A 26,582-nucleotide genomic window follows, 5' to 3' on the forward strand; every position below is an offset into this window, starting at 1 on the left:
CGTGTGGATAAAAAGATCAGATAATCAGACATACAAAAACCTAATTCTGTGTAGTTCAATTAAAAGTAGATTTGTTGGAAGCAACTAGCATAAGCTGAAAGTAAGCAGAACTGGAATGCTGAAAATCCCTTCAAGTTTTTATTGTGGGAAGGCCATGATTTTTTGTCACTGTCTTTCCATGGCTTTTGTGCATTTAGGTTTTACAATATTTTTGTGTTTGTAAAAGCACTTTTGTTCTGAAAAAGCACTTTTTTTTTTTCTTGTTCTGAGTGAAATAAGCAGTCTTTCCAAGCATTCATGCTCTGTGTCTGGGAAAGGAACACTGAAAGTACTACAGCTTTCTTTCAAGCGGATTCCTTTTTCCTATTCTAAATCCTAAACTGTGACTATAGATCCAGGGTGTGATCTAGATTATGATTCTGAACTCTTCATCATAAAAGGCAGAGAAGCCCATCCCAGGACATGTACTGCATTCTCAGGGAGATGAAGAAAGCCTGGATTTCACTCTGTCTCTCTTCTGACAGCTAGCGGCATTTCCAGCACAGGCAGTCCATTCTGTACCTGAGAAGAATATCTTCTATCTCTGCATCTGCTCTGCTGTGCAAATAGCCCTAGGCCTTTCTAGAATTACTGGAATCATTTTGTGAAAGCCCTCCCAAGGTCTTTTGGGACAGCATCCGAGGTCAAATTGATATTCTGCATCTGCCTATGCTGACCTATACAGCAAAGCTGGTGGATCAGTCTTTATTTCATTACTTCACTTGCTTTAGCAAGCACTGGCTTAAGTGCCGATATACTGATGTGTTCTGATGGATGCTGCCAAATGTGACTCACATTTTCTCTTAGTTTCCCTCTACAGCTTCTCCAATTGCTGCTGCAACTTCTCAGCATGAGAAGCAATCTCACTTCTTAATAAACAAGCAAACAATTTGGCAAGAGCTCGAGACATTTAGATGTTTTGGATAAAAGGCTATGCTCATAAGTATTTCTCCAGCAGAGAGTAGTAAATTCCCAAGCCATGCTGTCTGGGACAGAATTCTTACCCTATGAAACTGTATGGCTCTGGAGAAGATAGAAGAGATTACCTTTCCAAAAATTAAAAGCTCCTTTTTGAGATCTGCCTTGCAGGCTGTCCTGGATGCACGCCGCACTGTAACATAGTGGTTTCGTGCTTTCTTTTCTTCTAAGGAAAGATTACAATTTAGGAATTTAGGAATGCTCTGTGGGATTTAGTTTATCATGAGTTATCTCAAGTGTGAGATGTATACTTTTGTCTTCTGTGGAAGACTCTTTGAGAAGCTAAGAGAACCGTCATTGTCAAACTCTTTACCCACATGTGCAGCTTAGTGTCTTTGAAGGTGTGCTAGAAAGAAGAGTCTTTGAAGTATCCTTTTTCTCTCCCTGCTTTTCCCAGAGGGGCCAAGCTGTCTAGTGTTGCGCTGCTTGAACAGGCCAGATATCACATAATTTCAGAATTATGCAATGGACAGGGTTGAGTCTCTGTTTCATTTGCCAGTATGGAGAGGAAAAGAGGCCCTGCTCAGTCCTCTTCAGATAGGCCTCATGCAGAACATCCCTGGAGGGCTTCAGGACCCCTCACCACAGCTGATTCTGATCTGCTTAGGGGAAATATGTGTGCATCTGTGCAGTGAAAAGCCTTTCAGAGCACCTGTTGGTCTCCTTTTTACCGCAGTAATGGTGCAAGCAATACTAGTGCAATTCCCCTATATTTGGAAGTTGTATCCAGCATGAGTTCCGTTATTGAGCACCACCTGCTTACCTCATGACAGATCTGAAAGTACAAACTGGTAAACAAACTTAGGCTTAGTGGAGACTCAGAGACTTATAGAATGGTTTGGGTTGGAAGGGACCTTTCAGATCATGTAGTTCCAACCATCCTGCTATAGACAGGACATCTCCCCCTAGGCCAGGTTGCTCAAAGCCCCATCCAGCCTGGCCTTCCATAGTGGGGACATCCACAACCTCTCTGGGCAACCTGTTCCAGTGTTTCACCACCCTCACAGTAAAAAAATTCATCCTAGTTTGAAGCTATTTCCCAGCAGCCAGTCACTACATACCCTTATAAAAAGTCCCTCCTCAGCTTTTCTGTCGGTGCCCTTCAGGTACTGAAAGGTTGCTATGACATCCCTGTGAAACTTTCTCTTCTCCAGGCTGAAGAGCCCCAATTCTCTCAGTGTGTCTCTGTCTCTCTCTCCAGCCCTCTGTTCATCTTCCTGGCCCACCTCTGGACCCACTCCAACATTTCCATGTCTTTCTTGTGTTTGGTGCTCCAGAACTGAATGCAGTATTCCAGGCAGGGTCTCACGAGAGCAGAATAGAGGGGCAGAGTCAATTCCCTCGACCTTCTGGTCACGCTTCTCTTGATGCCACCCAGGGTATGGTTGGCATTCTGGGCTACAAGTACACATTGCTTGATGCTGTTGAGTCTTTCATCATCCAACATTCCCAAATCCTTCTCCTCAGGGTTGCTCTGAAGCTGTTCTCCAGCCAGCCTGTATATGTGCTTGAGATTTCCCCCAACCTGGGTGCAGGAATTGTATAATTTCTCAGGGTGGAAGAGACTTTAAAGATCGTCAAGTCCAACCACGACCTAACCAAACTACCCTTACAACCCTCCACATAGAGGTATAGAATCGCTCGTCTTGCACTTGGCCATGTTGGACTTCATGTGATTGGTGTGGGCCTACCTCTCAAGCTTGTCTAGGTCCCCTTCCCTCTAGCATGTCAGCTGCACCACTCTGCTTGGTATCATCTGCAAACTTGCTGAGGGTGCACTTGCTCACACTCTCTATGTTGCCTACGAAGATACTAAATAGCACCGGTCCCAGCATTGATCCCTGAAAAATACCACTCATCATTGGTCTCCACTTGGACACCGAGCCATTGACTGCAGCTCTCTGAATGTGAACATCCAGCCAATTCCTTATCCTGTGAGTGGTCCCTTTATCAAATCCATTTTTGTTCAGTTTGGTGACCAGGATGTCATGCAGGACAGCGTGGAACACTTTGAGGCATTTTGCACAAGTCCAGGTAGACAACTCCAGTTGTTCTTCCTTTACCCACTAATGCTTAGCTCCATCATAAAAGGCCGCCAAGTTTGTCAGGCACGATTTGCCCTTGGTGAAGCCATGTTGGTTACCACCAATAACCTCATCTTTATTTTCCGTGTGCTTTAGTAATGCCTTCAGGAAGATCTTCTCCATTATTTTGCCAGGCACAGAGTGAGACTGACTGGCCGGCAGTAGTTCAGTTCAGTAGTTCAGTTGCATGCCCCCTGATTTCCTGGGTTTGCTTTAAATCCATGAGAAAAAAAAAAAACAAACAAGAAATAGCAGCTCTTCTGGTCCAGAGCCAGGCTGTTTGTGGGTACCCAGTTCCTTCTTTCTTCATCAGACACCTCCCTCTGCAATCTTCTCAAAGAACTCAGAAAGTCCAAACAAGGCAATACGAACGTGATGCCTGGCATGGTCCCATCACATTCAGGTTGGCAGCCACAACCAAACTCTTACCTTCTGCATGTTATCTCCCAAGCACAGGAAGTGGCTTCAAAGAGAAGTCTGACATGACTATGCCATGGATTTTGAGTGGTGCCCGTAAATCTAACATCAGTTATTTCAACAAATGTTTAAAATATTTTTTATATCTTCTTTCCAGTTAAGTTTGACTATGTGTGTCTCTTTGTCCCATATCCCATCCTTGTTAAAGCTCTGATAGCTTTTTTTTAATATTATGCCCATTTCCCAAAATAAAAAAGGGAATGGGGGATAAGTTTGAGAAAGAAAGCAATAATTCAGTCTCTAGCAATTTCATTCTCTAGCTTGACTTCTTCATTGCTTATCCCAGAGTCTTCATGAGATGTGGCTGTAGGAGTCTTATTCACTCCCAAACAGATCTGACAGCAGTTGTAAGAACATGCTTGCAGATTGGTGTGTAATTAGGCCCCAATCTGATATAAAGTTGGCAAGTTTGCCCCTTTCTGCACTCAGTCTTGGCTCTGTTTCCATCCTGAAGCAATTTTAAGTGTTCCTTCTCTGAGGTTGGCATGGCTGATACCTGAACAGGGGACTTTTTGTAGCACTTAATTTGATTTCTGTACTTAAGGTTGTTTTCTTTCCTCTCAAATGATTGAACTCAACTGCTGATAAAATGCCTTTTCCACAGTCTTTAATTAATGACTAACTTGGGCTGGGCTAGGAAGAGGTAATTCAGAGCAAAGTGCCATGTTTTAATATGAAGCAAAGTGAATCTACACAAAATTATGTGGAAATACACTTCCAAGTAACCATGTTCCTGAAATTTGAGATTCTGCTTCTATTAGTTTGATCTGCAGCCTTGGTAATCACAACTTCATGTTGATTTAAGGTGACCCCCTTCTCAGCACACAGGCAGCAGTCCTGCATACAGCACGATCTGAATGCAAAGCTCCATCTCTGGTGATGGGTCATCAGTGTTCTGTTACAGGCTTTCTCGTAAGTTGCAGAAGCCTGGCATTATTTAGGCTGCTTTGAAGAGAAACCGTGTGTGAAGTAAAAGGTATAGAAATCGCATGGATGTTGCCAAAAAAAGAAATTCATTAAAAGGAACAAGAAAAGTAGGTCAAATTTTAGCCTAACTGCTTTTAAGTTGTTCCTTTTAAATACAAAGAGAGAGAGAAAATAGGCAGATGGGAGAACAGAAAAGGGAAATAAGCCAGAGTGATTAGCCTGCTGACCTTCCCTTGTTTCTGCTGGGTTTTGCATGTATGTGCACCGTGCCATTGTTTTTTATGAATAAATGTAAGATATTCCATTTTTTTCCTAAAAGAATCATAAATTCAGTAATTTACTCACTGCTACATTTCCAATTTATGGTGTGAGTTTTCACTTTGGAAGATGTTGTACTCATTTTCTATATTTTGCATATTTATTTTGTGTTCATATCAAAGATACACAGCATGGAGAATAATAGTTTTTAGAATAGCATCAGGACTAATTAAGAGAAGAAAATAGCTCAGAACAATGGCATTCTCATTGTTTTTTGTTCCTATGCCATTTTTAAACAGTTGAACATTGAACACTCAGTAACAGATTAGCTTATTCATCAGCTTTCTAAGAGCTAAATTTCAATGGATTTCGCCCTTCCTTATATTCTTTGAAATGATTTATATAAAGGAAGGTTTTCACTGTATCGCAGCAAGAGTTTCCCAAGAAGTTCCCAACTAATGCTTAGTTAAACAAATTGAGCAGAAATTTATACTGTAATTAGTTTGATGTGCGTTGCACAGCCCAGATTGTATCTACAGTTTTCCACTAAGGGAAGCAAGGAAGTGAAAAAATGAAAGCAAAAATGGAAGGATCTTCATTCACAGCTGTTATTTGTTACTTTGAAACACAAATGTAATTAAAGATAACCAATATGTGCTCTGGTGTTCAGCTTAACTTGTCTGTGAATTCTTGCTAGATGCTTGAGGGAACACAGAACTTACCATTTGGATGAGATCCTCTCTGTCATTTTTCAGAGTGACCAGAAACAGAAATTTCAAGGGATGGCACCAATACTCTCATAGTTTGCTTTACCGGATATAAGCTGCTGGCAGGTTAGGCCTCATCCTTCACCCACAAAACTTGGCTTCTCTGTGGAAATAGGTTCATTCATTTCATTTCCAAAATGCACTATCTTGAAAATTATGAGTATTTCTAATACCTGAGTAGCTTTTGCCTATTGCTAAGCTCTTGATTGCAAAGCTTCCTATAGAAATGTTAGCCATGGTATGTCCTGTTTCATGAAAAATCTGTTTCCTGTTACCATTTTTAAAATTCATTTTTTGGATGTCCTTGTTGTGGAGTTACAAATTAAGTAAGACAGAAGTTCTTCATATACTTCTTGTTCTTTCTATACTTTTGGACATCTCTTGTGTTTATGTCCTTCCAGATCGTTCCTTTCTTTTCATGCTCTCATCATGAAAACTCTCAGTGTTCTGAATCCTTTCCTTATCTATGATTCTGCATTTAAGAGATTATCATGGTTTCTATGTTGCTTACTTCACAAAAGGATATAGTTCATTAAACATCATGTTACTTTGCACTACAGGACACCACTTTGAATTGTCAACAATTTGCTGTCATTCACCTGTTGAGAATTCAGTAAATACATTTTTAAGGATTAGCTCTGCTGTAGAAATAAAATCCTAATTTTTAGATTGTTGGAAATGCAAATATTTTCCATAAAATTGCACAAACATCTACTGTCTGCTTGGAGGCAGCTTTGATATCACATGCATATTTTTAATTGAGATGTATTTATTCTGAAGAAAACAGATGAGCATCAGGAGCTTTATTCCAATATAATTTATTTCTTCTCTCCTCTGGCATTAATACCATCTTCCAAAGTGTTACTGTGTCAGTATTGTCTTCATAGAACTTCTCCAGCAGAGCAAATTGATTCTGAAATGCTCCGTGTTGTTAATTTACTAATTGTTTCCCCTGCAAGACCATTAAGGTGGCTGTGCTTTCTACTGCAGTCATGTCAGCACCTCAGAAGAAACTGAGGAGACTCAGGGGTAAAATATTTAGCTGAATAATGTAGGCTATTAGATAAAAACAGCGTTGAGGATAGTGCAGTTAAGTACCTACTCTCTAACATGGTTTTCTCTGCAAAGTAAGAGATGTGAAAATATAAAAATAATTACAGTTATTACTGGAAGGTCAAAGTTTTCTGTTCTTTGTTACTACTACTCAGTAAGCTTTCTGACAAAGCAAGATTCTTAAACTCAACGCATGCTGGAAACAGTTTCGGAGCAAACGGCAGCTAGGTCTTCTCAGGAAAAGACTTTCTTTCTAAGTATACTTTTACCTCAAAATATATAAATTAGAACCACAGACTATATCCAGTGCAGTAATAACGCTCAGGCACTGCACAGTATCTTCAGTATACCCTGTTCTCCAAGTGAACTTTACACTTAGAGCATCTCTAAAGTAATAATGCTAAAAAATTACCTTTGCAAGCATATTTTAAGAAAACTTTCCCATTTTACTTGCAGCTTAGAACAGTAGATGTTGAATTATCTCTGTTACCAAACTCTTAACTCTTTCAAAGAGAAACACATGCATGTATTACATGGATGGCTGATCTTTATTACTCTATCAACACATTGCTTTTATGAAATTATTCTGTGTTTGTTTCACTCTCAAGCCCAATATCTAAAAACAGTGATGTGTGGCATAGCAATTATACCCACCTTTCAGGTGGGTAGATGGGAAATGTAGCTGGTTTCTGTTGTATTAATGTACCTAATCTTAGACCAGGCAACAACTACCCAACTGAAATCAATGGTAATCACTAGCAGCACTGTTTAACATCTCCTGGCTCATACAGTCCCCCTATATTGACCTTTTCCTTTATGTTTTCTAGTTTTTATTTGTAACGCCAGAAGAACAAGGGCTATAATTGTAATTAAATCAATCTGAGAACGAGTCACACTGTGGCAGCTAAAGAGGAATCAGGAAAAAAATAATCTAATCTTAAACATGAATGGTATTTGCTGGAGCGAAGGGAGGAAGGGAGGGTATATGTAATTTTTTTAAAGGGGAATGTAAAACTTGCCAGGAATTCATTACATATTTTTGTTAATTTTTTTTTTTTCATGACCTTTTTCATAATCTTTTACTTTATGATCTAGCATGGCTGCTGAAACGATGTATGTTGGGAAATAAGTGCCATATTGAAATCACACATAAATGCCTATTTTCTTCTGTATGCAAAATAGCAGGTTTTAATCTTTTACTTACAAGCTTTGTTAGAGGCGTAATAAATGTCAGGAATAGCTGCCTTTTTTTTTTTTTTTTGTGCCCATTATCTGCTGGCACTGGTTCAGAAATTTTAAGGATCTGCAGCAGGCACCCAAGCATCCTCTACAATCACTGGCAACAGCCACAGTTCTTGGGAGCCATCTGCACAGCTTCTCTATTGGAACAGGAACCTACAGCTGGCAAGTCTGAAGTGCTGATCACCGGGGGTTTCTGAGCTCCTCAGCTTCTCCAGAGCTTTTATGTCTGTCTACACATTTTATTCTTCATCCATTTGAGATCCAAAGTTGGATTACCCTTTTTTGAGTAGGTACAAAACAGAGCAGTGCTGTCCCCTTCACATTCACATATCAGAGTTTACCTTCACTGAAGCATTTAGAATGAAATCTAGGCTCTAAGATCTTTGAGGCAAGGGTCAACTTTTCATCCTATACTTGCACACGGTTTTTCAGTTAGTTTTTCATTTTTGTTACTTCCACTCAGTCCAGGTTGCATCCTGAATTTACAGTGTTTTGTAATGCAAGTAGTAAAAAATGACAACATTGTGTTAGTGATAGGCTACACCATTCTCATGTTGCAATCTTGAATTGGTTCCTTAAGCTCATACAAAAAAGAAGCTCTAAATAGGTACTCAAGAATTCGATGACCACCAAAAGACTAGCAAGTACAAGCTAGCTGCAAAGTTACAACACAAGATCAAAAATTGGTGGAGTTATGTGAGATGGGTATATTCTTGCACCAGTTATAAAATGACTCCTGTCTCTTTTTATTTCCTCTAGAGCAGTTTAAGATGACAGACGTCCGAGAACTGCCATTTGTCTGACTGTTAGTTGCTAAAACCAAAGTGTTCCAGCCAGAACACAATTCAGTATCCAATGCACTTAGATTTAAATTGCATTTGGAATAGAATGAAAGTGAACATTTCAGTAAGTAATTGAGAAAGTGCAAGATGTCAGACTGTTCTCCATAAAGAGCCTCGATAATGTTTAGTGTGGAGATCTGAGGAGCTCCAAGCTGTGTATCAGAATGGTATGTATGGCCAGTGTTTGGTCACTGGCTGGGCTGGCATAGCTATCCATTCAGACTAAAGAGTTATTAAGATTTTGAAATGTAAAAAAGTAAGTGAAATAACAATCATTCCTTCAACTCACAGTCAGATTAATTTGTAGATGTAACCATTCCACCCTTCTTAAGCCAAGTATTACTATTCTCATTCTTTAATGGTACGTATGATAAGGCAGCTTGGCACAGTGCATAGTTGCTATACACAATGAGGTGAAACATGCTGTTATGAGGTGCATCGCTGTCTCTCATTTTTTGCTGTTTTATTTGATTTAGTGGAAACACTTAGCTATTTTATCTTTTAATTGGATGTTTCTTCTTTTCATCAACAGTAAAGCAATAGGCATTTCTAGTAACGGATGAGTTTTAAAGACCACCTGAAATACTGGTGGGCCCTGAATGTGCGACTGCAACTGACTGTTAAGATAACTACTGCTGTAAGTGATTAAGCATTTCAGCTTAAATAATAAACTGATCAAAATTCCAGACACTCTATAATTACCTGTCAGCAGATCTCTACTACCTCATTATAAGGTTTGACCCACAAGATTGTCTCTCTGTTTCTCATGGGTGCAAGAGATCCTAAGTGGACTCAAGTCCCAACCTCCATACTCAGTATACTGTCCAAGGAGAAGGAGCTCAGGGCTTTTTCTTCAGAAGTCAAGTGGACATTGGCAAAGGAGAATCTAGCTTCTGAAAATGTAATTGTACGAAGATGTGCTTCCATATGCTTCCATAGCTAAACAGCCACTGATAATTATTTAGAGGTCCCATCCTACTGCATTTGCATATCCTCAGCTACATCTTGTTATGAACTGGAGTGCAGGATGCAGAGTGACCGTAACGCCATCTCTTTTTTCTTATCATGTCATTACCCTATGAAGTACTATGAGATTGCTCCAACTATGGAGACTTCTAGGAAGTCTTCCTAGGACATAACACAAAAATATGCTCTGATAATCCACTGCTAGTTCTTCTTTTGTCTGCTGTTTTTGCTAGCAGAGTTGTCCTCCAGGGCTTTTCTTGGAAACACCTTTACCTTTTGTAAGAGAACAAATTGTATTACATTTTTATGCTTTCTTTTATTTGTTCCTTCTTTATGTTCCTAATCTTTCTTTCATATTCCAGAAACCCATGCAGAAGACATAAGGAAGTGAGATTTCTTTCTTACATTAATTAGTAGGTTTTAACCACTGAGGAGATCTTCAAAAGCATTGTGCATTTAATTAATTAATTCTTTCTGAAAAATTAGAATGCATCAATTAGAAAAGGTTTATAAAAAGAGCAATAATCATTTGTTGAGTTCAGATGTTGTGTTAGGAATTAGTATTTCTTTTAGTCCTTATGGTTCTGTGAGTAAAATTATACAGAGAGAGGATAGGTATGGATCTGTAGATGCATCTTTTTCCATTTTCAGCACTGAAACCAATAATTTTCATTTTAAAAGTTTGTCCTTGCTGGACCTGACTTTCCATTCATATAAATCAGACCTTCCTTGATTTAAGACAAGCCAAAGCAATGGTGTGTTTTGTGAAATCAGTGCTTCCCAAAAGACAAATAGTGCCTTAAATCTAGCTGTAAAAACAAATTTCAAGCCCTCGTCATTTACTTGAATTACGAAACAGAAAACAGTGCAGGATATTTGTCTCCTAGTGATTAAGGACAAGCAGATTTGCAAGGTGTTACAAAAATGCTCATCAATCTGTCAGTTATACACCATCATACACAGCACTATAAGAATTATGCAATAAATGTTAGGCAACGGTTTGAAATATTTAATCTTATTTTAATTGTCTTTAACCTACCTAATATCACTTTATTGGAATTTAATAATCTTAAATTCAGTTCAAAGATTATACTGAGCTACCCAGAGTAGTAATGCTGTGAGAGGATTGTGAAGCTTTCCACTAAAGGATCCTTGAAGATTTTTAGGAAGGTCATAGTGCCTAGCTAAGAAAAAATAAAAATGGAAGACAAATGAAATGTTTGCCTGCATTGCAGAGAAGCATAAAATCAGCTCATCGTATGGGAGCAAAAGGTACAGAGACAGTTCTGCAAGTATATTTGTTTTGGCTGATCGTGACAGCTGAGAAATACTACATGCCAATTTTAAAAACCCCCTGTGGGAGCGTAATTATTTTATCCTATTTCAAGAAGTAAAGCATGTCCTTTTCGGTTTAAAATATCTCAAGTCAGTAGTATGTATATTTAAATGACTTTCAAGCTGCTTTAGGCTATGCAGGAATGTGTATAAGTGTGTGTGTTTGTGTGAGTAAGAGATTAGGACAGAATTGAAGCCAGTCCCTAATAAATCTCTGCTCTTCTGTTGGGAGGGAAGGATGCACACAGGACTTTGTGTATCTCATGATTTTTGTTCATGTTTTTTAAACATGGTATAATGCAGAAAACTCAACATGTTAATGCTTCCTTGCAGACATTTTATGATATCTGTACGAAAAGAAGGGATAAATGATGAGATATAGTTATCATTGCAGATATCCTGGAATCTTTTATTTCTGGCTTGCAGTTGGGCTTTGGATGTGGATGTTAATAGTGATGCAGTTGCAGAAGTTAGAGACCAAAGGGATTAAGCAGCAATCCACAAGAAGCTGTGTGAGTGATGCTCATGGCCAGCTGATCCATTCATTCCTTCAGTCAGTGCTGCACTGACCTGCTGGAGGTTACCTTTGGTAGACAGGCACACGAATCTCTGCTCTCTGAGAATCTCAGCAGTTTTTGAAGGGAAAAACTTTGGCAGGTGGGTGACTCAAAGGCAGTCATATGGTGCAGGTAGTTACTTGGGGTGGAAGCATGGTGTGATGGTGGCTTGTACTTTATACGTGTGGTAGGTCTCTCACTTCTGCTGGGCTGGGTGAAATATGGCCCATCATCACAATTAGGGTATAGAAATAATTGATTTTCAGTGTGTGGTGTGAGAGCCTCAGCATGAAAATCCTTGGCTTTGTACTTTCTGTGTTCAAGAATGGTCAACTTCTATCTGAAAATTCTGCACTAAATTCTGCTTGGATGCGGATGCAAGTCATGTCTCAGAAAAAGATTTAAGCATGTGCTTAGCATTAACCTTATCTAGTCTAAATCATTTCAAACTATACCTGTGTTTGGGTCCTTTTTGTTGCATTGCAGCCCTTGTGTACTCAGTTCATATGTGCAGGTTCTTGACTCCCAATGCAGCATAAATTCACACAGCTTTACTCACCATAGGGTTGCTTTTCTGCATAATCTTAGTTGTAAGGACATAAGGTAAGGCATAATGTACTGCAGATGGCTGGGAACACGGAGTTCTGAAGTTGTTTAGATGTGTTAGTAATCTGAATTGCACTGGAGCATTTGCTGACTGCAAAAGAGACAGGAAGGAGAACTTACAGTTCAGTGAATTGTCTATAGAGGATGAAGAGTTCATTTTGAAAATAAACAATGTGAGTTGATGTACATCACAGTTAAGGGTTCATTTTCTTACGGACTGCAGCTTACATAATAGTGGCCTCTGAAATCTCGTGTGAGTTTAGTGTAGAGGTGTAAGGTGCTGCAGTAGGTGGCATCACTTTACCTGCTGCTGGTGATGCTGAAAGACATGCTGTTCTTTCTTAGGAAGGGAGAGCTATGAAGCCGCCTGTGGGGAAAGTGTGTCATTTGTTTAAATCTGACGTAAAAGCAAACTGATGAACAGAAAATATACAAAGAGATAGGTAAATAGGGAGGGAGGGAGAGAGAGTGTGATAGGTCGATAGATAGATCGACAGACAGACAGATAGGTATCACAGAATCACAGAATCACAGAATTGTAGGGGTTAGAAGGGACCTCCAGAGATCATCGAGTCCAACCCCCCTGCCAAAGCAGGTTCCCTACACCGGGTCGCACAGGTAGGCATCCAGGCAGGTCTTGAACATCTCCAGAGAAGGAGACTCCACCACCTCCCTGGGCAGCCTGTTCCTAGTTACAAAACCATCAATTACAAAGCAACTGGTATCTCTGCCACTCTTTGGGACATCATCCTTTGCTGTCACACTAGAACTTCTCCCCATGCATGCTCTCAGGAGGAGTGCCTATAAACAATTTCTGTAATTTTCAATGACTTTTTTCAAACTCCCTACTTCAGTTTACCCTGTTTTTGTTTGCTTGCTTGTTTAACTGAAAGCTGAGTATTGAACCTATTTTAGTTTTGCTTTTCCGCACAAGGCATAAAATGTTGAGCAAGATTTTTACTAATTACTAATATATCCGTTTACTAGGAAAAGAACATTTTTAGTTAAGGTTTTATTGCAATGATAAATTTTATTGACTGTCAGAGAGAATAGCTGATATCCAGTTAGAGCTCAGCATCATAAACCACGTCTGTGGACACTTGATAGTGAATACGTGCAAATGCTGCTGATGGCAGTCTGAAGCTCATTCCCAGCCCTGTATTGCTCTGGACCAAGCTAAAATAACCACATAGCTCTAGTAGAGCTACAAGGATTGGCTTTAATTTTGTACTGTGGATTACTGCTTGCTGCTCTTTGCTTTAAAAGTCATTAATTTCCCACAGCAGGATGGCAGGATCCCCAGATTTCATTCCACTCTTTGTTGTTTGGTGACCTCTTGTAACTTTTCCACTTCATTTTATCTTTAAAATAGATACAGCACTTCTTCCTACTTGAGAGGGTAGAAATGATAGTAATGAGTGAGTCACTGCATTGTTCCAGGACTGTTGAAAAAAAAAACAGAGACTGTTCTCACTTTTGTCCACACCAAGCTGAGTGGTGCGGTTGATACGGTGGAAGGAAGGGATGCCATTCAGAGGGACCTCGACAGGCTGGAGGGCTGGGCTCGGGTGAACCTAATGAGGTTCAACACGGCAAAGTGCAAGGTTTTGCATTTGGGCCGGAAGAACCCCAGGCACCCGTACAGGCTGGGAGGAGCGGTCCTTGAGAGCAGCTCGGCAGAGAAGGACCTGGGGGTCCTGATGGACGAGAGACTGAACATGAGCCAGCAGTGCGCTCTGGCAGCTCGAAAGGCAAATGGGATCCTGGGCTCCATCAGGAGAGGGGTGGTCAGCAGGGACAGGGAGGTGATCGTCCCTCTCTACTCGGCTCTTGTGAGGCCCCATCTGGAGTACTGTGTCCAGGTGTGGAGCCCTCAGTACAAGAAAGACATTGAGATTTTGGAAAGGGTCCAGAGGAGGGCGACTAAGATGATCAGGGGGCTGGAGCACCTCCCCTATGAGGACAGGCTGAGGGAGTTGGGCTTGTTCAGCCTGGAGAAGAGAAGGCTGCGGGGTGACCTCATTGCAGCCTATCAATACCTGAAGGGAACCTACACCCACGAGGGGAGTAAACTCTTCAAAAGGGCTGACAACAGCAGGACTAGGGGAAATGGATCGAAGTTGAAGGAGGGAAGATTTAGGTTGGATGTTAGGGGGAAGTTCTATACAAGGAGAGTGGTTAGGCCCTGGAACGGGCTGCCCAGGGAGGTTGTGGATGCCCCGTCCTTGGATGTGTTTAAGGCCAGGTTGGACAGGGTCCTGGGCAACCTGATCTGAACGTGTGTGTTTGGTGGCCCTGCTAGGCAGGGGGGTTGGAACTGCATGATCCTTGAGGTCCCTTCCAACCCAGGTGATTCTGTGATTCTGTGTGATTGCTCTCCTTTTTGTCTTTCTTCCTCTCACCTCTGCCCCATCCCATTTCCACCTGACCTGCAGGCATGCACCGTGACAACCAGAACGTTATCTCCCATTTTTGCCCCTGTCTTTGTTTGTACAGACACATAGCTGATTATCTTAACAAAGGACCGAGCATTAATTGATATTTGAACAGTTCTGAGCATGTTGATGTAACTCCTGCTGCAGAGTCGAGAGCTCAAAATAGCTAATTGCTCCTGGGACTTGCCAAAGTTAAATACATAAATAGGACATTTTTTGCATTTTCATTGGAACAGAATTTGCTGAAACAAGGCATAACTGTGTCCTGTAAGGAAGCGATTGCAGAGGGTGGGTTTTGGGAGTAAGAGAAGGTGAGCTGAACATTCAGACCAAACAAGCTGATGCATTTCTTCAAAATTTCTTCTCGTGCAAAATGTGCAAGAACATAACACCAAGCTGTGACATTAGATTTTAATTAGATTTTAAAATATCAACTACCATAAAAACATATTTAAAGGGGAAAAAAAAAATGTTGGGTGGCAGCATCCTGGTTTGCTGCTCTGATCATCTTCAGGGCACAAGGGGCATACGTTTCTGTGGTGAGTCATCTGTGTTCTTGTTTCAAGGGTGGCTCCAGCTGGCCACATCGTGCACATTAACAACAACAGATAAACTTGCACCTGGGTCATAGCAATCCCCACTATCAGTACAAGATGGGGGTTATAAGGATAGAGCAGAGCCCTGCTTAAAAGGGCCTGGGAGTACTGGTGGATGGCAAGCTGGACATGAGGCAGCAATGTGCCCTTGCAGCCCAGAAAGCCAGCTGTATCCTGGGCTGCGTTGAAAGCTATGTGGCCAGCAGGGTGTGGGTGATCCTGCCCCTCTGCTCTGTGCTGTGAGGCCTCACCTGGAGTACTGCATCCTGATGTAGAGTCCTCAGTGCAGGAGAGACATGGAGCTGTTGGAGTGCATCCAGAGGAGGATCACAAAAATGATCTAAGGGATGGAACAGCTCTCCTATGAGGACAGGCTGAGAGAGCTGGGGTTGTTCAGCCTGGGGAAGGCTCTGGGAGGATCTGAAAACGGCCTTTCAATATCTGAAGGGGGCTGCAAGAAAGAAGGGGACAGTGTTTGTGGTGATTAGACATCTGTCTGTGGTGATAGAACAAGGGGATATGGTTTCAAAGTAAAAGAGGGAAAATTTAGGCTGGATTTTTACACAAGGGTAGTGAGGCAGTGGCACAGGTTGCCCAGAGAAATGGTGGATGCTTCATCTTTGGAGACACTCAGGGTCAGGCTGGAGAGGGCTCTGAGCACCTCTAGGTTCCCTGGGGTATATCAAACATGGCCTTGCTAGTCAGTCAAGGGAAAGGACTGTCTCACTCCATTGCAATGGAGCAGCCTCGCGCTGAGAACTGTGTGCAGCTTTGGTACACAGTAAACAGTAATGATGACTTACTCATTTGGATGTTCATCTTTTTTAAATCAAATGTTGTACACATTCATTGATGTGTACATCACTGTGTAGTGAAAACTATACTGAAAACACTGAAAACTACCAACAGTTTTTTACACTGCAAAGAGTGATGACTTTACTTGGTATTTATTACTCTTAGTGGTAAAAATGTATTAGGAGCTTCCCTGCCAGATGATGTCTATGGATCTCAAGAAATTTCATTGTTCTTCCTGTGTTTTTCTATATAACAAAGATTAAATGCATTTACCGGTTCTCTCAGTTTGTGTAAATTCAGGAGACACTATATTGCATTTGGAAACTGTGCTATGCTTTTTCTACTTCTCTGCACATTTAATAATTTCACGCATTTAATAATTTCATGCATAGTTCTGTGTGACAGCTTCCTATATTTTAGGATTAATAAGCATTGAACTTTTAGCCTGCCCCCACTCTAAGCACTTTGTTTCTTCCCAAATTAATCTTTCTTCAGTTCTTCAAGAAACAGCGTCTTGCACCCAGCATTTCTTATAAGTGAATCATAGAATCATTTGATTGGAAGAGACCCTTACAGGTCATCTGGCCCAACTACTCTGCAGTGGACAGGAACATCTACTCCTCAGTCAAAGTGGGATTCCCATTGGGAATCCAGCCTGACTTTGAATGTCTCCAAGAAAGGGGATCTCTGTGGGCAACTTATTCCACCTCCACCCTGGGCAACTCATTCCAGTGCCTCACTACCCTTATTGTAAAAAACTTCTTTCTTGCATGCAATCTAAATCTCCTATTTAGGTTTGAAACTTATTTTCTTGCTTTGAGATGTAAGATCCTTGAAGTCTTTAAACTTAGTGTATCAGTCTTCTACTCAGTATAAGCTCTGGGCAGCCTTCACATTACTGATTTTCATTTTACTTCCCACAGCAGCTACAGATATTCTCCATATCTGACTTGACTGCCTTTTTACTCTTAGCTGACTTTGCCTTATGGAACTTTCCTACATCTATGGCTATTTATCAACATTTTAATTATAATGACAACTTAGTGTGGGAGAGGTGCCCACTAACATTCTGACTGGATACTAATACTAATTCCAGGTTTGTTGTCATGTAGCCTTATCTAGAATTTTAAGGGCCCTTTGCACTCTACTGCTTAATCTTCCAGCTATTCATTTACATGTACAAAACTAGGAAGCCACGATGTCCACTTCCATTTGTTTCCTGGTATGGGTAATCTCTTACGGTGCACTAATTTCAGTTACCACTGAAATTGTGTGTCTGGTGCAGGTAAGTAATACTTCAACTTTGAAATAACCTCCTGTTCCTATCTGTTCTACTAATTAATTCTGTGATGGAGCCCTGTTTACCTTCTTTAAGAAACACTGAGATGTAATCAATCTAGCAGAAGCATTTAGTGCATTGAAAGTGTGTGGGTGAATTCCTGCAATCAGCTTTCTCTGTAACGTTTTTAATATTCCTAACAATGTGATGTTTTTTGGACTCCAGATTGCAAACCATTGACTATTCCAGTTGTTAACAAAAAATGTTGCTTTCAGTATGATGGAAGAAGTATGCAAGAAAAGAAAAGGTCTCTAAGGAGACACTCGAGAAGTAAGAAAGTGTTATTTGCTTTATTTGTTAGCCATGAGTAGCAGTACATTTTCAGTTGTGAAAACCAAACAAACATAAATCAGTTCACAGAGCTCAGAAGGCGTAAGGTGAAAGTGTCAAGAAAATAGCTGGTGAAAACTGTGAAATTATAGAAAAAGCTTTTGTAGAGAAATATGGCAACTGAAATTTTCAGCGTGTTTGTGTACGGAAAGATAAGCATTGGGTCAGTTGGCCCAGTTCATCTGGGAAGATTTTTCTTACCTTTTCAGACTTGCCTTGAGTAGGATTTCAAAACCTAATGTTCATTTGCTAACAGATCTGGGTTGTCCCATCTAGAAGCAGTCAAGATAAAAGAGTTTTTAACTTCAGGCCAACTATTCCGAAATCTGAAAACAAGGTGAATTCACAGCTTAGTTGGCTAAAATCAAACTGAAGTTAATTAATTATCTGTGGCCTGTATCTTGGCAGTATGAGATGAAATTAGCTTAGTCATGATGATTGGATTATTAAAAATTGGTGGTAGGTGGATGGTTGGACTAAATGATCTTAGAGGTCTTTTCCAATCATAATGATTCCATGATTATTAGAGTAACACGAGTTCCTTCATCTGTTTGTTGGGTCCACGCTTGTTTGATTAGCACTGTCATGACTGTCTATTTTCTCACCATTGAAAAAAACTTACGGTTGTATGGCCTTCCCCAGGACCAGAAGAGGGAAAACCTGCTCAGGTAGAAACAGCAACTCCAATTGCTTGTCAATAACAAAGAGACTTTCTCTTTCTCTTTCTCTCTCTCTCTCTCTCTCTTTCTTTCTCTTCCCTCAGAAGCAGACTGAGAAGTAGATGTTGGCCTCCTAGTCTGCCTCACCTGTGCTTTGCCCAGTGGTGGGGTACTGACATACTGCTGCTGCTGAGGCTGCCTTCTACAGGTCAAAAGCAAATCCTGGGGGATGCTGCGTGCCTTCCTTTTCACTGGTGCAAGATAAATAGGCACAGCCAACTGAGCCAAGAGGTGTAACCTAATCTGGTGGCAAACTCAGCAATTAGGCTGATTTAATACTGTAAAAACTCCTGCAAAACCACCCACCCTCTGTAACGTTCACTGCAGGCAGTGCTCCTTTGTGTTGGAGCTGAACCACCCCCACTAAAATCTAGGTGTTACCAGCAGTGCTGCAGGGATTTGACAGTTTGAAATCATATTTCCAGCTTCTGGAGTAGAAATACCTCTTTTCTATTATACAGTGCACTTTCAAAGTATGATAAGTTATCGTTAATAAAATTTACATTTACAGTTTTTCATCTTTTTAGAGTATATAGTATACCTCAGTATATTAAGTCTAGGGTTTTCAAAAGACATTTCAATGTCCTTTGAGTTCTTTGGGATGTTGGATGCTTAAATCCCTCAGGCTCATTTAAAATATATCATCATGTAATATTTCAGCTCAATTTTCTTTGCACATGATTAAAAGATTCTGTGTGCTAGATCCTCAGAAAAAATGGGAAAAGGACCATTTCTATAATTTTACCAATTTAAGGAAAATAAATGAATTAGAATTTCTAAATTAGACTCAGTTAATTTTACTTACATTCCTTTCTTGACAGCCACATGAAACTTTAAGTGCTCTCAGGAAAACAAGATGAAGTGACAGAGGTTTAAGATGTCTGTGAAAACAGCATGTCTGCAATTCTGAAGAATTTGACTCATTTATGAATGGCTAGGTTCATTTTTTGTAGCATACCTGAATGCAGGTTAGCTGCATTTAGATAGCAAGCCACCTTAGAAATGCCTTCAAGGTGCATCAAGTTCTATAAGTGTTTGTTCTTACATCAGGCCGAATCTATGTTTTGCTGAGGTACTCATACCCATTAATATCAAGTAAGCAAGCTGATAACATATTTGGGCTACATGTGTTTTTGTAGTAACAGGAACACATCATTTCCAGCTTCAAAAATAAATACATGATAACCTTATATTGGAGGTTACCTGATGCAGCCTATGACAGCTGGCCATAAGATAACATAGAGAAAATGTTCTTCATGTCAGCATGGTTGTTGGAGATAGGCTCTGCAGAGCAGTGTGTGTCCACATCATGCAGTACTTGGCCCAGAGCCTCCTGTGTCTTCTTTGTGCTCTCTGTTCTCCTACAGCCTGGTGCTCGTAAACACACCAAGGTCTTCAGCCCAGCGAGGACCCTGTGCAGCCCAGTACTGAGAAGTTCCACTGGCACTGGCTTTCATGCAAGAACCCAGAGTGCCTTGGTTGGTGCTGTGCATCTTCCCTATGTCTTATGGTGTCTTTAAGTACCATTACATGTTTTCTTATTCTGAGTACTTAAGAGTCTAGAAAGGGGATATGGACCCAAGTTTTCTCACTTGTGAAGAAGCAAGTGGACTGGCTTGATTAAGGAGTGGGGAGCCATTTTCATTTTTTTACCCCTTGACTCACAAACAATTTTCAGGGCAATAGCTCAGCTTCAGTTTCCCATTCTCCCTTCTTTCTAATCTGGGGGGGAATTGATACTTTTCTAAAAGGACTAATAAAGTTGTTAATCAGATGATTGAGTTTTGCATGGAGGTTTCTGGTTTAAGTCTTTGCAACTGCCTACATGTAATGGAAACTCAGCAGATTATCATACTGGTAGTATCAAGAACCAGCAAGATTTCCAGTCTTTACACCTTTCAGGACTTTTCTAGCTCAGAGTGCTTTTGTTCTGTGCCATTTTGCTGGTAAGAAGCCATACAGATTTGTCATTTTTCCTCTCTGAAGGAAGTGGTGTATCTCATGGTTGAGCCACTGTTTACCACTGAGCATAACCTTGCAGAACCAAGTCTTTTTATTAGTGGCAGATGTTAAGCACTCCTGTCAGAATGCCAGGGTTTATTTGATAGTGGTGATAGTCTGATAACATACCTACCTTGAATAAATCTGGCTTTTTGTTAAACATCCAGTGTCATTTGCATGCTGGAGAAATGTGCTAATTTTTTTTTTTCTTTTTCTGGAGGATGTGATTTGTTGAGAGTGGATGATGACATTTTGATGGGTACTCTGAAATCGACCAGTGGCAGATCTGGGCATGTTTGAAATGTTTATGTTTAGAGGATTAAATAGCTAATAACTAATAAGCATTGATGAGGAAGAAAGAATTAAAAGGCTTGGATACGAGATGATTCTTCATTTTGGAAATGGTGTGTGATGTTATGGGATTGGCTGGTATTGCAGAATCCCTGTGCCATTACAAATTAAAATGGTTTTGAAGTTGTTAAAGTCAGCAGTTCCATATTCATCTTCTGTGTCAGAAAAAGGCTTTTATGTGACAATCAGCTCACTGGGACATTATTAAATCATTTAATCCAGTTGTTTGCTGAGTTCCATGCCCTGATCTCTTATCACCACGAAAGATTATGTATACATCAGAGAAACAATTTTTTGATGAGCGTATTTATTTTGCTTGTAGAGCTCATAATGCTCGTGTTTTGCTTCTACCTTCATTTCCACTTAATCCAAAGAGTTCATTTGAGTAATTGGTTTCCAGTGCCTAGCACAAGGCCAAGCCTACCAGAGCCTTCCCCATGTCCCTGTCCTCTCGGGACTCAAAATCTGTCAAATGCATTTCTGCTTTCTGTGTGCTGGTTTACATGCTTTAGCAAATACAACATGGTTGTATCAGCACAATGTATTCATCCTTGGCTTCTGTTTGACACTTCCATTTGCAAAATTGCTACAGCTGGAGTTGTGAGCAAATGATTTCTTTATTATTCATAAGCAGCAGGTGCTGCAACAGCCTTTTGGCTAGAGTTGTACTCTCTTGGTCCATGGTTTCTATATATTTGATTAGATGGTGTCGTGCTGCTCAGATGGGATGCTAGTACTTCAATAAACGTATTTTGTTACACAATCGGCTATATAGTGCATTATCATTATTATTTCCATAAATCACTTTTAGTTGACAGCTTTCTGTTGCCACTTGGGATTTTTCCAGCAATAATTTGCATCTTTTTTGTCTGGTGTCTTAAAAGTATTTGGAAGTTAATATAGTGTGGACTTGATTTTACAATAACTGGTGCCCTCATGGTTAAGCTAGAACACATCAAGCAGCTATCCAAGCAGGACTGACATATTTATCTTGATTCATATATCATTTATGTCTTCAAGAAATGTTCTTCCCAAGATCCAGTACAGCAGTTTTAGCACCCGCCTGCAGTGTGTGCATGCCAGTGTCATGGTGCTAAAAATCAGGTGCCTGTCCCCAGCAGAATGGTGGAGAGCAGTGCAGCTCATTGCATGGTGGAAGGGCCAAATGATGTTTCTGTGAAAGGTGGCCCCTAGCACACATCTGGGGCATTTGCCTCAACCTCTCCCATCAGCCCAGCGTGTGTCCAAATTGCACCCTACTCTAGGGAACCTGCTGCAGCAGGGGGTGGGACTAGATGATCTCCAGAGGTCCTTTCCAACCACTGTGTTCTGAAAATTCCCACTCCTCTAAGAAAGTGAGTTGCTTCTGCTACAGCCTCTCCTGAGGGCTTGGCGCTCACATTCATATGCAATTCTGCTTGAGGAAGTGTTGGCTTACAGTGCTGTAGTCCTGCTTTAGCTCTGCACAATGGGCAGAGGTGACTTGAGCCAAAAAGCCCATGCATTCTTTCTGAGCTATAGAAGATCTAGAGGAAGAGGAATCTGAAAAGAAGCCTGGGTCAGACTCAGCTACTGGTGATTTATGGCCTGGAAGTGACCACCTCACATGGCCCCTGTGGGCTAAAGGCAAACCAACTTCAGCTGTGTCTCCAACAGACCTTCATACTGAGTAAGGGGCTTGTTTTACAGTGAGATTGCCTTGCAGAAAGGACAGCAACTATAGACTGCTCTACCTATCCCAGCTGTGCTTTCCCTGCTACTTAACAGAAATGCTCAAGCAATATTCTTCTGTGCTCAGAGTAGGAATTTTCCAATATCTCAGTAAAGATTTTCACTAAATAAAAGGTAAACAAAAAGCATGTTTGTATGGATAGATATTTACTGTATGGATAACAGAGCAGTCAGTTCATCTGACAGACACATGCAGATGGCTGTCCATATGGGGACGAGCCCATAGCAGGCACTGGCAGTGTGTCAGTGCAGGCAGAGGAGCGGCTGCTGTTTGGACTGGAGGCAGGCTGGGCAGCTCCCACCTATGAGCTCACTGCTATCTGGAAGAATCAGCTCAGCCTTCACTTTGTTCAAAGATTGGGCTAGTTTCATTTGCAGGCTGTGTTGCTCAGAGCTGTTAGAACTATAACATGAAGGGAGAGTGGGTGATGCACATTTAATTGCTGGTTTGAAGTGAGAATAACCTCCTGATTTGGGCATGGAAGGCTGTTAAAGAGAAAAGTAATGGACCAAGAGGTGCATCCAAGGATGACATTAATGGGACTGCTTCCATTTAAATGGCAAATGGTACCTGGAGCGGGGTGATGAAAAATATGAAGAACACAATTTTGAAAGTCATTTTGGCCACATCCCTCAGACAAAAGGATCAGGATGACCAGGAGATGAGCAAGCAGGCTCTGGTGTGCTGAGTCACGTGTGTTCCTGTTCTGCATGTTCTGCTCGTGTGAAGGACAGCTCTGAACTCACTGCCTCCACTGACAGCAACCCAGCCTGGGAGCACCAGGCTGACCTTAGCAAGTCAACTTAGATGTTCCCTGTGACTTTTTGTGATGAACTCTGAATCTGATGAACTTCGTAAGGTGGTGACAATTCTTAACACATGCATGTATTGTCATCCTGAAACATGCGACCTATTTGAAGGAAATTATTAAACAAAAAATATCTTTTTCTTGCAGGTGCTGTTTCAGAAGCTGTCTAAGGAGAAAGCAGGTAAGACATGGCATTACTTCTTCAGTATTACTTGGTGACTCATGCAGATGTATGCATTGATGGAAAACCTACGAGAATTGCTGATGTTCCAAGTTTTATTTATTTTGTGCACTTGCCATGATTACTTTCATGCCTTCAGTCATGAAGAAGACTTACTTGGTTCTTAGGAAAGCTGATAATTCAGCAACCTTGAGTTTACACCTTGAAACATCAGCTCTGTGTTAACAAGGGTAACACAAAGTATTTGTTCCCAGTGTCAGGGAGAAGCAAGGCACTGAAAGGCTTGTGGTGTGCTGATGTATGTGAGTGAATCCTCTTTAGAAGAGGCTGGTGGTAGGCTCCCTCTGCAAAATCATATAAAATGTAAATGCAGATAATGTAAGCGCTGTTCCAGCCTTGCCCCCAGTGGCAGAGTCATGATGCATCCATCATTCACCAGCATGAGCTTACTTGCAGTCGATGGGATTGGCAATATTAACAGCATTGGAATGTTTGACTGATATGGGAAAATGATTTATTTACAGCTGACATCCTGCAGGGTACTGGGATCAGAGCAATTGGCAGAGTTATAAAAATTGATACGCAGACCTCCACTTGTGTTAGCAGGCCAGGAGCTAAGGAAAGGTTTGGGTAGGCAGCAATGTTCACAGAAGTCCTGATTCAGCAAGCTACTTAACACGCAATTAAGCCTGCATTTGACAAATCCAATTCATTGCAGGGGAGAGTAAGCAACTGCTTGAATGATTTGCTCAATTGAGGGTAAATGTCCTTATTAAGTTGAAATAAGCACAATTAGGAACTATAAAGAAAAGAAAATGCTTCCCAAAATGTGAGATTACTGAAAGTTAATAACAGCCCCACAGCCCTGCAAGAAGAAATGTCCCTAAACTCTAAGGAAATCCTCATTCCCACAGAAGCTTTTGCCAGCTAGCACTACTTAAATAAATCACAAAACAGCTGACCTCTGGAGCTCCCCATTTCCTACTTCTTTTTCTGTCTCATTAGTCAATGTGTATGCAGTGTGTGTCAATTAAAATGAAAGCAATTGGACATCTTTGTTGTAATTATCCATCTGTCCCCAGATGACTTAGCAAAGCCAGTTTGCTAACTCAGTGATTTCTCTTTGCTCAAAGCAGCACTTGCTGCTGCTCCGAATGGCACCCTCAGCTCTTTCCAAGGCCAGCACAGCCCTGTTAGGAGCAGAACGAGTCCCTTTGCTGCCAGCTTTGCCAATGCAGGGGCTGTGCTACCAGGAGTCCTGGCCTAGAAACTCAGCAAGAACACAGGCAACACTGTGTTCAGGTACTTCACATAGGTCAGTACATACATGGAGGCTGCTGAACATAGTATAGGTTTAAATATTTCCTTTCAAGTGCTGTGCACAGTGATTTTTTTCTGCTTCATAGGGTATATGAGTACTTGTTCCGTGATGACATTTGCCAGTGGAAAATATGCCTGTGCTTTTCCAAAGCTAAGCAAATTCCATCAATTTTGAGATTGATTTAGCAATTTTTAATTGTTTGCATTGCCTGGACCAAAACCTCTTTGTGACAAAGAAAGATGATTATGTTAACAGCGCTCCTGTTTTTGACTGTGATAAATACTTGAATTGTTTTGTGATAACATAAATTTGGTCACTGAAGAAGAGATGAAGATTAGCACCCATCCAGCAGCTAGAAGGTGATAGCTGAAAATTTGATAAAAATTGATAGCTGCCAGCATGAAAGAAGAATGTCAGGTAACTGGTTTGGTTTGGTCACAGAGGTTGAACTTTACTCACAGAAATTGAGCTGGTAATGAACTTATCAATTAAAACACTTTGGGCAGAAAATGCCAATTCCTTCAAACTGAAGCACTTTGCAGGAAAGGTTTGCATTTGTGAGTTCTTTTTTGCAGCCGTTTCTGTATAATAAGTGTGCACTTCTTGACATGGGATCTTGGAACAGTGTTCAGAGGCAGAGGTTTGATTTCTTTTTTTTTTAACTATGAAAAATCTGGGCTTTGAAATATGAGTTATGTTAAAGCAAGGCATGATTTAGGTTACAGCCAAGATATTATTTAAATTACCAAATTGGCAAAAATTATGTCTAAGACTGAGGAAGAGAGTTCCTTTCAGCTCAGCAGTTCACAAATTTCTGATACATTCTCTGCCTTCTGGCTTTTTTTCTGATTCAGAATTTCCCATGTGAGAAGAAACCCCTTCCTGCCTGTATCTGCCATGTGTAGAATGCAGAACTCTCCTCCTTAAGCTCAATTATTTTTTGCACCACATTTAGACTGCTGTCATTCTCTCTCATTTGGTTTGGTTTTTTTTTTCCTTTGAGCAAATAAATGCAACATTTTATGCTTCCATTTCCTCAGTTTTTAGTGTGTGTCTGCCTGTGTGCCTGTGTATTAACCAGAATGCTTGGATCTCCTTCAGATAGGCTTGCCATTAGGCTGCAGTTTAGCAAGCTGTCTGATCTGCTTGGAAGTAGGAGACAGCCTACTACCTGTACTCCTTGTACATGGCGACAGGAATGTTAAGTTTTACAAATAAATAAAAAATATCCTGTTCTATGGTTTTAGCAAGACCTTTTAAAATGCTGGATTAATTCACTCAACCCCGCCAGAGTGAACATGGCTCTCTTGATGCTGAAGTTTTTATTCTAACCACTGTCACATACATGCTGTCATTGATGAGCGTTGCCCTTAATAGGACTGCCCCACTTCCATCACTGTGCAGTATAGCACTCTGTCCCAGTTGTCATTGCCAATGGTTTTCTTCTCATACTTCCAGGCCCATAACACCTGGCACAGGGCAGTCCTTTACCACTGTCTCCTGGCCCCATTCTAGATTTGTTACTCAGGTTCTTTAATTGCCTGCTGTGGTGCTGTGGAGAGCACCTCGGTGAGCTGCTCCTCTTGTCATAAGATTGCTGAAGAAATGTTGTTTTTAGCCTATGAAACCTGACTGGCTGATGGTATGCATTCTTACCCTCTCCTGTTATACCTCTTAGTAAAAATTATTCAGCTTGAGCATTCTGGCTGCCTGGTATATTTTAAAGTTAGCACTACATAGCTCAAGATGACCAACACAGAGCACGCTTCATCACTGGTAGGGAAAATGAGCTTTTACTTTGCTAACAAAAATTTGAAGTCAGATTAAAAGCTGAAACATCCTG

General features: G+C 40.8%; 1 protein-coding gene across 1 annotated transcript in view; it reads left to right on the forward strand.

Annotated features, from left to right (window-relative positions):
* STARD13 (StAR related lipid transfer domain containing 13) overlaps positions 1 to 26,582 on the forward strand; it is a 299,408-nt gene that overhangs the window by 110,263 nt on the left and 162,563 nt on the right. The window contains exon 5 of the mRNA XM_042838691.1: positions 23,385 to 23,418. Coding sequence (XP_042694625.1) covers positions 23,385 to 23,418 — 34 coding nt within the window. The remainder of the gene's footprint in view (positions 1 to 23,384; positions 23,419 to 26,582) is intronic.

Source organism: Centrocercus urophasianus, unplaced genomic scaffold (genome assembly GCF_019232065.1).
Source record: "Centrocercus urophasianus isolate 14NV4802_14NV808 unplaced genomic scaffold, USGS_Curo_1.0 seq_9, whole genome shotgun sequence".
Lineage (NCBI taxonomy): Eukaryota > Metazoa > Chordata > Aves > Galliformes > Phasianidae > Centrocercus > Centrocercus urophasianus.